Source organism: Mesoplodon bidens (assembly GCF_964165515.1).
Source record: "Mesoplodon bidens genome assembly, chromosome: 4".
Lineage (NCBI taxonomy): Eukaryota > Metazoa > Chordata > Mammalia > Artiodactyla > Ziphiidae > Mesoplodon > Mesoplodon bidens.
The window spans coordinates 100830084-100842369 of NC_138160.1; the positions used below are offsets into that span (position 1 = coordinate 100830084).

The 12286-nt window shown below is 37.6% G+C and overlaps 1 protein-coding gene across 27 annotated transcripts in view; it reads left to right on the plus strand.

Moving 5' to 3' along the window:
* LOC308615713 (zinc finger protein 227-like) overlaps nucleotides 1-12286 on the plus strand; it is a 379433-nt gene that overhangs the window by 42603 nt on the left and 324544 nt on the right. For 18 of the 27 annotated variants that reach the window (XR_014015542.1, XR_014015543.1, XR_014015544.1 and 15 more), the window contains 4 exons: nucleotides 39-234; nucleotides 4358-4851; nucleotides 8098-8239; nucleotides 11249-11347. Coding sequence is in view for 4 of the 27 variants with exons in the window: in XM_081231352.1 (XP_081087478.1) it covers nucleotides 39-234; nucleotides 3806-3842 (233 nt within the window). In the remaining 23 variants the exon portion in view is untranslated. The other 9 variants (XR_014015549.1, XR_014015564.1, XR_014015550.1 and 6 more) reach the window with 5 other exon arrangements.

A 12286-nucleotide genomic window follows, 5' to 3' on the forward strand; every position in this document is an offset into this window, starting at 1 on the left:
ACCAGATTTTGGGTGGGGGGTTTATTCTGTTTCTTCAGAGTGGTTACAACACAGAGAAATCTGGATTTCAGCCGAAAAAAATCACCTCAAGACCGCAACAGGGCATACTTCACTGAATTCCAAACTGATTGCTGATGTGATCTTTTGGATTGGAAAAGTCCAAACAGTTCATCTGCCCCATCCCTGGTCATTTGGCTACTGGCTGTCTTGGATGCTGGACCCTAATATTCTAAGGTAAAAATAGAAGAGCAGAGAATAAAAGTTTATGCTGACTAGGTTAAAATCTGAGCCAGTCTGGCACTTTCTGTCTTGAGTGGAAATCAATCTGTGTTCTACTTTCAGAGCTAAAATACAGTTATGAAATGTTGAATTTTCTTTTTTAAAAAAAATATCTATCTATCTATCTATCTATCTATCTATCTATTTATTTGGCTGTGCCAGGTCTTAGTTGTGACCTGCGGGGTCTTTGTTGCAGCGTGTGGGATCTTTTAATTGCGGCATGCGGGATCTAGTTCCCTGACCAGGGATTGAACCTGGGGCCTCTGCACTGGGAGCAAAGAATCTCAACCGCTGGACCAGCAGGGAAGTCCCGAAATGTTGAATTTTCAATGTTATTTTTCTGCTTTGTGTTTGAATTCTCACTTCTTCACTTACCTGCTGTGGGATGTTGGTCACATTACTTCACCTCTTTGGGCTTCAATTTCCTCATTGCAAATTTGAGATAATATTAATAATAAATCCAAAGAACTGTTACGAGGATGACTGTAATGTGTTTGGAACATAAAGACATTCAATTCATGTTAGCTGCTAATATTATTGTTATTATCATTATATGTGTTGACAAAGATCTGTAGGTTTATTTTTTGAGTGTTTAAATGTAATGGTTATTTCTATTAATTGAATTTAGTGATGAGCTGCTCTAATCTGACATTTATATGAAATATAGAGGCTCTTAGAATTACCTTGTTGTCTTGACTGAGAGAGAAGTTTAAATGCTTTTGACCCTGTGGGGAGCCCTCTGACATCATGAAATCACATATCCTTTCTAAAGTTGATTTTCTAAACAGAAAATTGATAGCCCGGTCCATAACTGATTTAGAAACAATTGGAAAATGTCAGGTAACTTACAAAGGAATAATGATTTTGCTGCTGCTACTGTGTATTAATAGAGGTTGTTTCCCACTTAAAGAGCTGGAAGTGCCTTGTGTTCTTATTCCAGGTACTTGACATGTACCCTGTGAAGGTGATTTGGGCACACATGGTACCTATGTAACAGATCTCTATCTCATAGACTTATGTAAAAGAATGTAAGTTTAGCCCAGTGTAATAGTCTGACCGCATTTTTAAAGCATTTTAATTAATTTATTTTTATTTTTTAAAATTAAAAAAAACCTTTTTAAATTTTAAAATTTTTCTATTTTTAACGTTTTTTAAATTAAACAAATTTTTAAAATATTTTAGATTTTATTTACTTTAAATTTTATCTGACCCCATTTATTTGATGTTTTCTGACATCTTAAACCTCATCCTTCCCTCCTCCCCTTGTGCCCCACTTCTGGGAAATCTGATAAGAAAGTCTGAGGGCTTCCCTGGTGGCGCCAGTGGTTGAGAGTCTGCCTGCCTATGCAGGGGACGCGGGTTCGTGCCCCGGTCCGGGAAGATCCCACATGCCGCGGAGCGGCTGGGCCCATGAGCCATGGCCGCTGAGCCCATGAGCCGTGGCCGCTGAGCCTGCTCGTCCGTAGCCTGTGCTCCGCGATAGGAGAGGCCACAACAGTGAGAGGCCCGCGTACCGCAAAAAAAAAAAAAACAGAAAAAAAAGTAAGTCTGAGTGCTTCCACCTTTGGTGTTGATGGGAAGTTCAAGCCACACAAGCCCCTGCCTGTGCACAGAGGCCCTCATACCAGCCTCACCCTCTAACCACCATAAAAGCCCCCGCAGGTCTTCTTCCAGCTCTCACAAACCATTTTCAGTCCAGCTTATGAAGACTACCCTGCTCTCCCCAGAAAGCCTCATTAAGTAAGTAATAAACCTTTCATACCCTCTTCCTGTGTGTCATCAGTCTTGACATTCCAACCAAATTTGGGGTGGGAGATCCATTCTGTTTCATCAGAGTGGTTACAACGCACAGATATTGGCGTGTACTGAAAGGAACCAGGGTTTCTTGGAGAACTAAGTCCAGGTTTGGGGCGAGGACAATACAAGGTAAGTCTGGGATATCTTGTCATACTGTAAAGCAGGGAAGTGCTCCAAGACTAATGGGATCATGTCAAAAGAATAACAGAAGCCAGGATGAAGGGGCTTCCACTTGTCAAAATGGGACAATTTGAGCATTGAAAAGAATAATGATGGTACGAGATTATATCACATTGAACATAAATCCAGAGTGATAGAAAGAAGAGGGGAAAGAGACGGAGAGAGAAGAAATAAGTAGGAAAGATCTTCTTTACAGAAGATTATAGTAAATGTAGAAAAAGGAGAGAATTTTTAAAAAAATCACCATTTTGCACCTGAATGCAATTCAAGCAAAGATCATCAAAGAATACTAAAACTTTTGAGTAAAATGTTGTTGGAGGTGGCAAGAGGTATTATCCCATGGATTATGTGTTAACATTGCCAAGGAAAATTAACCTTTAGAATAGATACCTGACACAATGGGATGCATACAGTGTCCCCTGTGTGCTATGTAGTACTTATGCCAAAATATTTAACCTGATTCTCGTGGTGAAGAACAATTAAATATAGAATGTGGGGCATAATATAGGACAACTGTCCTGAATTTTTCAATGTTGTGAAAATAGAAACAGAAACAAAAAGAATGCTCTTCAGGAAAAGATGTAAGATACTAAAAGACATAATCAAAGGCAATGTGTGAACCTTGATTTGACCCTAGGTTGAAAAAGTAAAACAATTAAAAAAAACACTTTTGGTCAACTGGGGAAATTTGAATGTGGATATATGAAAGTGATACTCTGATTATATAGGAGAACACTCATTCTTAGCAGATGTGTGATATTTGGGGATGAACTGTCATGGTGTCTGGAACTTATTTTCAAATGGTAGAGCAAGAAAGTATATATATATATATATATATATTTTTTTTTTTTTTTTTTTAATTTTTTTTTTTGCAGTACGCGGGCCTCTCACTGTTGTGGCCTCTCCTGTCGCGGAGCACAGGCTCCGGACGCGCAGGCTCAGCGGCCATGGCTCACGGGCCCATCCCCTCTGCGGCATGTGGGATCTTCCCGGACCAGGGCATGAACCCGTGTCCCCTGCATCGGCAGGCGGACTCTCAACCACTGCGCCACCCGGGAAGCCCAAAAGTATATATATTCTTACACAAAAAAATATGATTAGTCCAGAGATAAGCAAGAAGGAAAGAAGGAAGGAAGAAATGTTAACACAACATTGTAAATCAATAAAATCAAATAAAATAAAGAAGAAAATTACCAGAAAAAAAACAAGGGTGATAAAATATTAATATTTTGATGAATTTAGATGAATGGTATTTTTTGTTCACTTCTTTCAGCATTTTTGTAGGTTTAAAAATTTTTAAATAAAATATTTAAAGTTAAAAGCCCAATGGAACAGCAGTAGAAACAATAAAAGAACTTCAGAAGACTGCTTAAGCCAGCAAAACTCTTGTTACTTCCCCTGAAAACTTAATAGATTTGAACAGATTGTAATATTTGTACCTGGAAATTATTCTTAATGTACAAAACAAATAGCAATTATTATTACATCAAAAGACCTGCTGCACAGCAACCCGTGTTCATGAATCAATGCTATCTTCCCCTATCTCCAGCATCTATATGAATTATTATGCTGTGAAAGCTGAGTAAATATGTGCTCTGTGACAACAAGGACAAATAGACAACTGACTTAGAGATCTAAAGATTTATGGTTGCTGCAGATCTTATTGTGGGATGTCGTTAATACCAGATTCGATTTGAGAGCATCATGCTTGAACTGAAAATGAACCCTGACTTCTGTGATTGGAGAGCCACTGGCAAGACTCCCCTGTGATTAACATCTCTCTGCTCAAATATCCTTAGACTGCTTGACGATGACATTTCTGACTTGTCTGGCTTGTGTTATTGTGTCAGAACACAGCAGTAATTCCTCGACCTGCTCCTGTGCCCTGAGAAAATAATTGGTGTGCTCATTATCTTTTAAGAGCCTGGAGGAATTTATCCTATTAAGATGGTGGGCAAATGAGTGTTTACCCGGCTCTCTTTGACTTTGTAATGCCTTCCCATAATGGTTATTGTGCTGCCCTTTGACAAATCTTTGTTCCTTTCTATAGTACTTTTTTTTTTTAAGATGACAACTTATTTTTCTTTTCCTCTGCCGAAAGACTCTCATTATGAAGAGAGATTGCCAGTCAGTGTAGTATTATGAACTCAGCGTAAAATGCAATGGTAAGAGAATTCTCCAGCATTACATATTCCATCCTCAGCCAATGTGAGATGTAACTATTACAGTCATATTCCATGTTTTTTTTTTTCACATTTGTAACATAACAGTTTTTGGTACTTGGTTTTTAAAAAAATGTTCCTTAGATTTCAACCTTTATTTTATCACACATCTTTTCTCCCTAGTAGAGAACATAACTTGCTCTACATACAAATGAAAAACCATAGGCTAGTTTAATGTATTCAGTGAGTTTAAGGAATATGAGTTTTGGTAAAAGTGAAATTTCCTTATAAAATGATTATTCATCTCTGAAAACTGGAAAATTCCTGTTGAATGCATACTTTCAAAATGAAACCAAACTGTTATTTCAGTATCATACGAGTGTTTCCAGACATCTAAAAGAGAAAAGCCTACAATCAGATTCAGATGACACAGGTTTGAATCCTGATGTTGCTACCAGCTTAGGGTAGACTTTGAACAGGCTTCGAGCCTTCTTTGAACCACAGTTTTGTGAAATGGGTACAGTAATCCCCACCACACAAGGCTATTGTAAGGGTTAAATTATGATGACATCTATCAAGGAGCCTGGAAGTATTAGGCATCCAATTCATGTTGTCTGAATTTGAATCTATTGAGAATCCCTAACATCCAAATAATTAGTGTGGAAAGGAAATTCACACCCTGACTTACTGTAGCTAAACAAATAGTTTTATCTTTACCTAATAGAAAGTCTGGAGGTAGGTGTTGCTCTTCCTTGGTTCAGAGGTTCAATAGTATCAGGGTTGGCTGGCAACTCTATAGACCCCCTGGCCTTTCCTTAATAGTCATCACAAGATGAGGGCTACATCGCCCATCATCAAATCTGTGATCATGGCAAGAGGAGGAGGGGCAGATCAGTGACTCATGTTTGTCCCTTTGATCGTGAAAACCAAGATTTTCCAGAAGCCCCAGTCAACTTCTGCTTTCACTTCTCTGGCCAGAACTGTGTCACGTGGCCTGCTCTGGAAGTGATGGAAGCTGGAAAGGGAGAGTTTAGTTTTCCCAACCCCTGCCACAGAGTGGAGCAAGGGAGGAGAGGGCTGGGAATGGGACTGGGGTTAACTGAAACATGGTGCTGTCCCACAGGGTTACTTGAGGAACTGGGGAAGCAGTATAAGAGCATGGGTTTTAGATGGTCTTGATCTGCTTTGCCAGTTACCACCTGGTGGCCTGGAATGATTTACTTAATATCTCTGAACCTCAGCTTCCTTATCAATATTAAAAGGTGAATAATAATCATCTTTCAGGGTTGTGGTAAAGATTATAATGTATACTATGTATATATAACATACACTGGATATATAGTATACACACATATACACATACTGGATATATCCTAAATATTGCATGGGACATGCTTATACTAAAATAATATCCATTGTTTACCTGAAATTTAAATTTAACTGGGCACCCTGTATATTTATATGCTGAATCTGGGAACACTGCCACAAGCACATCTTAAAAGCTGCTTCATCAGTTACAGGAACCTGCTTGTCCTCCAAACTCCAAAGAGAAAGCAAAACCCCTGATGAGATACCATTTTGTATTTCTCACTTTGCTGTGATAACAAATTGGTCTTCCTTTGTAGATGTAAGGGTAGCAAAAATCAAACCTCATGTGAATACTTACCCTATTAGCTGATGGACATTTCTTTGCTATGATCAATTTTATTTTTTTCTGAACTTCTAGATAGTAAAACGACCTGGAGGATAGGGGCAGAGAGACACACAAAAGTTTCTGCCTCAGAAAATTGTCCCAGGTTTCAAGGCACAAGAGCTGAATCTTTGTCAAGGAGCCACCACAACTAATGTTGTGACTTTGTACAATGCACTTACCCTTTATATATTTATTTTCTTCAATATATAATGGGCATAGCACTTAACTTATAGAATTTTAGTGGATATTAAATGAGGTCATTTATGTGCACAACATAAATATGAATTTTATTGAGAGTCAGAAGCTAAAACTAGGATCAGCCTCAAGGGAAGTATTTGTAAAATTAGGGCTAATTTTGGCATTTGATAATTTTCTAGGAATTTATCCATTTTATCTATCTTTAAAAATTTATTAGTGTATAGTATCTAGCTGCTCATTAATTGCTGATATTGTAATTGTGTACCTAAAAGAACTAATAGAATCCAGAGACAACCTATTAGAACCAGTATGTGTTTAGCAAAGTTGCTGGATACAGCATCAACTTACAAAATCAAAAATATTTCTCTATACTAGCAATAATTAATCAGGAAACTCCAGAAAAATAATATTCCACTCATAATTGCAATAAAACTATAAACTATCTAAGAGTTAAAGTAACCTAGAATATGTAAGACCTTTATGAAGGAACTCACCAAAGTGTGCTTTTCAAAAAGTTAAAACCATGACTTTCATACAAATATAAAATAAACATGTTAAAGATTTTAAACACATTAATTAATAAGGGAACCAATAAGGTGTATGGCCAGTTCAAAGAGAACTTAAGATGCCAGGGATTTATAGGCAGTTTAGCAGAGAAATATCGGGACTGCTGAATTAGTTATAAAACTAATGTCCCAAACACAGACCATAAATCTTTGGAGTCATCTCTTTCATTAGACACAAAATTATTTGCATCTACTGGAAAAAATTCTAGAAGTTAACATGTAACCTCACTAAGTTTGAGACCTTTTATTAATGGTAAACAATCGGATAAACTAAATACATTTCATAACTATACTTTTGTGACCTTTGCTCTCATGTGATATTGAAAGGATGTCCCACTCACCTTTTTGTGGTCTTATTTCCAAGTTTCAAATAATTTTCCTGACACACTTTAAAATTTGGGTGAAGGACATGAAAGATGATATGAAGAAAGGGAATGTCATTTCATGCTCTTGGATGGGATGAATTCATATTATTAAGATAGAGATTTTCTTTAATTTAGTATATAAATGCAATGCAATTTCAGTAACAATTCCAGTTAGATATTTTAGGGAAACTATTAAATTTGCTGTAAAATTTGTAGAGAGAAATAAAAGTTCATGGCTGTCTGCTGCTTAAAGAGAAGTCGTAAAGACAAAGAGCTTGCCCTGCCAGATATTAAGACATACTACAAGGCCAGAGTAATAAAAGCAATGTGCTATTGGTATAAGATCAGATAAACAGATAAGTGGAAGAAAATGATGCACTCAGAATGAGACTCATATATCCATGGGAATTTAATAAACTTTAAAGGAATTACCACACATCAGTAGAAAATGTTTAGTTGAAGTTTATTGGAGAAATTGTCTCACTATATGGAGAAAAATTGGATCCCTACCTAAGACTACATAATGAGTTACCTCCAGATAGGTTAAACATGTAAGTTAGAAGGGGAAAAAATACAGCTGGTAGAAGAGAATGTATGAGATAATCTTTACAATCTAGGAATGGGGAAACACTTCAAAAAATTTCAAAAGGAAAAACAAAGCAAAAGATTGCTAAATACAATTATATCAAAATTAAGGCTCCCCCTGCAAATACGCTGTATAGATGGGAGAATTTTATTGCATGTAAGTTATACCCCAATAAAGAAAACAATCAGAAATACTGTGGGAATGTACGTTTTGGATTGGTTTGTACCAGCAAGATACTTACTCATATGCATATCTATGTAAAATCTTCCAGATACTGACTTTTGGGAACCATCCACTGGGAACAATATGGAGATTGAAATCATGGAACGAGACTGACAAACAGTTTCCATTGTTCCATCCCACTGCAGCCCTCCCTCCCTGAGCAAGAAGGATTTTTCTTGTACACAAACCAAGTAAGTCGTGGGGAACTGTGCACCTTAAAGAATCCAGGAAGTGAAATGACCTCTCCATAGCTCTGGGAGACTTTCTAACTTCATTCATTTGGCACTTATATATGGTACTAACCCTGGTCCAGGCATTGTTGTAGTTGTGCAGAAAGAGCATCAAACAAAACTGATCCATCATCTGTACTTGGGCAGCTGTCATTCTGTCCCCAGCACCCTCAGGTGAGACTTCAGGCAGGGAGAGGACCACAGGGGAAGATCTCCAAGGATGAGAAGGTTAGAAAAGAAGAAATAATCTGTGAAAGCTTCATTATGCTCAGGAAAATTAAGGTTTTTCATTCATGAAGAACACTATGGACCAAATTAATAGATGACTAAATGGGAGAAGGTATTTTCAATGTTTAAAACTCGAAAGGAATTAATAATTAGCAGGGAATTTCTGTAAATTGACAAGTCAGTTACCGCAATAGGAAAACAGGTAAAGACTATGAGAGAGCAATTTACAGAAAAGAAAACTCTCAAAACCAAGTACTCAAAGGCATATGCCAAAAATTAGAGAAATTCAGGCTAAATTAACAGTATTAAATTAGCAAAAATTAGAAAACTGGATAATGCTGAGTGTTGTCAGGGAAGCAGCTATGCAGAAAGCTTCATGAGGAGTAGATTGATACAGCCATCCTGAAGAACAGTCTGGCATGATGTGGACAAATTAAGTGTACATACATACTATGACACAGCAATTCTGCTACTGAGAATTTATCCCAAAGAACATTTCAAATATTTTTATAGTGTGAAATATATAAAGATAACTATTACAGTAATGTTTACAGTGGTGGGAGTTGGTGGCAGTTTGGGTAGAGTAGGCAAGACTTGGAGAATACATACCATGGGTGGTTATGGAGCTTTAGGAGGAACATATCTGATGTACACATAGAAATAAGATTAGATCTTAAAAAGATAGTACTTAGTCCAAAAGAGTAAGAAAATGAATGAGATCTATAAGGATTTACATAGTTTAAAATAAATGCCAACAAAATCACACAACACATTTTAGAGCACTTTAAAATAAAAAGAAATAGATAGGGCTTCCCTGGTGGCGCAGTGGTTAAGAATCCGCCTGCCAATGCAGGGGACACGGGTTTGAACCCTAGTCTGGGAAGATCCCACATGTTGTGGAGCAACTAAGCCCATGCACCACAACTACTGAGCTCGTGTGCCACAACTACTGAAGCCCGCACGCCTAGAGCCCATGCTCCACAACAAGAAAAGCCACTGCAATGAGAAGCCTGTGTACCGCAAAGAAGAGTAGCCCCCGCTTACCGCAGCTAGAGGAAGCCTGTGCGCAGCAACGAAGACCCAATGCAGCCATAAAGAAAGAAAGAAATAAATTTTTTAAAAAAAGAAAAATACAGCAGAATGGTTACCTTGGAGACGTGGATAAGTAGAATAAATAACTGTTAAAACTAGAGAGACTCATATGGATCGATGATTCTAATGTGCCTTGAGCTGAGGCATATTAATTCTGCCCTGTATATCTGATAAACAACTAATAAAATGAAATGAAACATAGTGCACCAAAAGAACCTAAGCATACATGGCTGTTGAAGAGATATGCCTTGCTTACTCCTTGGCTCTGTTTAAATTTATTGCCACGATTGCATTCTGGGGTGTGGCCCAGCTGGGAGGCTGCTGGAGGCTGATCCAGGGTTTTCACATGCTCTAAACTCAGAGACCAACAAGGAAAATCCCGAAAGAAGGATCACAGGCACAATCAAAACAGTTCTGGTCTCTACTTTTGTGCATATTCTTAAAATGCTGCAAAATTTTTGAATATTTTCTTTGCTATGAAGCAGCCCCATGTTTCTGCATTTCCTCCCCTGTTTATTTAGTAAATCATTTTCATGTTTATGCTTCTACACTTGTCTAGCATGCGAATCACTTGATGAAATATCCTCTTATTTTATCTTCATTACAACTCAGCTGGAGGCCCTCTCTTTTGCAGTTGAGAAAACAAAGGCTTAAGACTTCAATACCTTTCAAAATGTCATATATCTGGGAAGTGATGCAAACAGAACTTAACATCAAGTCTCCTGGCTTCCAACCACACTTTTTAATCTAATACTTCAGGCTGCTTTAATGCAAAGAAATCATCAGTTCTAACCAAATTTCAAGTAATTGAAAAAAAAATGAATGAAGTTCTTATAGAGCTTTCTATTGCTATTTATGCAGAAATTAACTTAAGAATTAATTGGTGAAGAGACAGTAGATCAGACGACCGGGGAAAGGCAGTTTTCAGGTGGAAGTCTGAAAAGTAGCACTAAATACTATAATTCCCTGGTCATCCACTACTATTTGGAAACCATAATGCCTTTTATTATAAATTCTGAATTTCAAGGAATTTCAACTTATCCAAATGCATTAGGCCATGAATTGCAAATACTCTATAGTGTCATCACAGATGTAGTTTCCAAAAAAGGAATATTTATGGCATTAAACTTTTCAAAATCAGAAAATGTTTTAAGCATGTATGTAATTCAATTTTGCAAAATAACAGATATAGCAAAACTGATTAAAACAGAACTTACACACGCTGAAGAAAAAGCAACAAGAATCTACTGTAAAGTGGCTGGTGGGTTTTCTCCAAGTGTCTTGTAAGAGGTGAGACTACGATCACCTCTCTCCTGAACCACATGTTGTCTACAGCCTCCCAGTGCTCAGGTGACACAAAATTATCAGAGAGATTTGATGAGAGTACTCTTGCACTCCGCTTCCACATTTGCTTTCAGAATGAAGACATGAATATTGCCTCATCTAGCCCCATCTAACTTTCAAACCTTATTTACACAACTCTTTTTCCACCTTAACCTTAATCTCAAGTAAATACATGGTCCTTCCTCCTCCTCAAACTTGCTGTGTTCCCTCTCATCACAGCTCTCTGCGTATGTGCTTCCCCTGAATGGAATGTTCTGGAATGTTCTTCAATTCCCTTCATCAGTTTAATTCTTATTACTTCTTCAGATCCCAGGTCAGAAATCATTTCCTTAAGAAGTCTTCTGGATCTCCAGTTGATATGAGCTCTCAGAGAACCAGATCTTTCTCCTTTGGATCACTTATGCGGTTGGTAGTTATACATTTATTAATGTGATTATTCGCTTAATTTTTGTCCTGTCTTCCCCAATAGACTAAAAATTCCACAAGAATTTGTTTCTTAACATGTTATTTTATTTTTCCTTAACACTTTCTCACCCAGTATCTAATGCCCTGTTGCTTTGGCGGGGGTGGGTGGGTGGGCAGTGGTCATTTGATTCCTCAGCACCTTTGTATACCTTTTTTTGTGTGTGGGGAGTTCTTTGTGTGTGGGGAGCCTTATTAGCCCACCGCTCACAGTGGCAGAGCCCATAACCTTACTTTTCTAGCCATCATGCTTTGCAACCAAGCACAAACACTGACGCAGGCCAAGACATCCAGCCTTCCAGAAGCACAGTCCAAAAGACTCTAGGAGTTGTCTCTAGTACCTGGAACCACCAGTGCAAACTGTGATGTTGTGCCTGGTGGTAGCCCTGGTGCTGGAACAGTCTTGTGTCTTATTTTGGAGATTGTTCTTGCAAGAGTGAACATCAAGCCTGCTTCTGGGTCTTTCCCAGAGATTCTGAAACTTATATCATTTTAATGAACTATTTTTTTCTGCTTTAATGAGCTAGAACAACTTCTTTGGTTTGTAACTGAGAAAGAATCTCAAGATGAATAAGTGAATAATGGAATCTCTTTGCTGCCAACACAAATTGTATGTTTTAATGTCTATGCTGTCCTATGAAGTTATTGCAAAAGGGACTTAAATTATAGAAGTGAGCTGAGTATTGTCTGGAGGCTTGTTGTGGCTCAGTATATTTCAACTGTAGGAGGCTACAAAAATGTTCTTAGATTCATGTAAATATATGCATTACCTTCCTAATATCTATTGCTTAAAATCTTCTGACAAGTATTTTGGAGTTCTGTGTGACCAATTTCAGAATAATTCAGCTCTTAATGCTTTCTGTTTGTTGTTTTATTGTACAT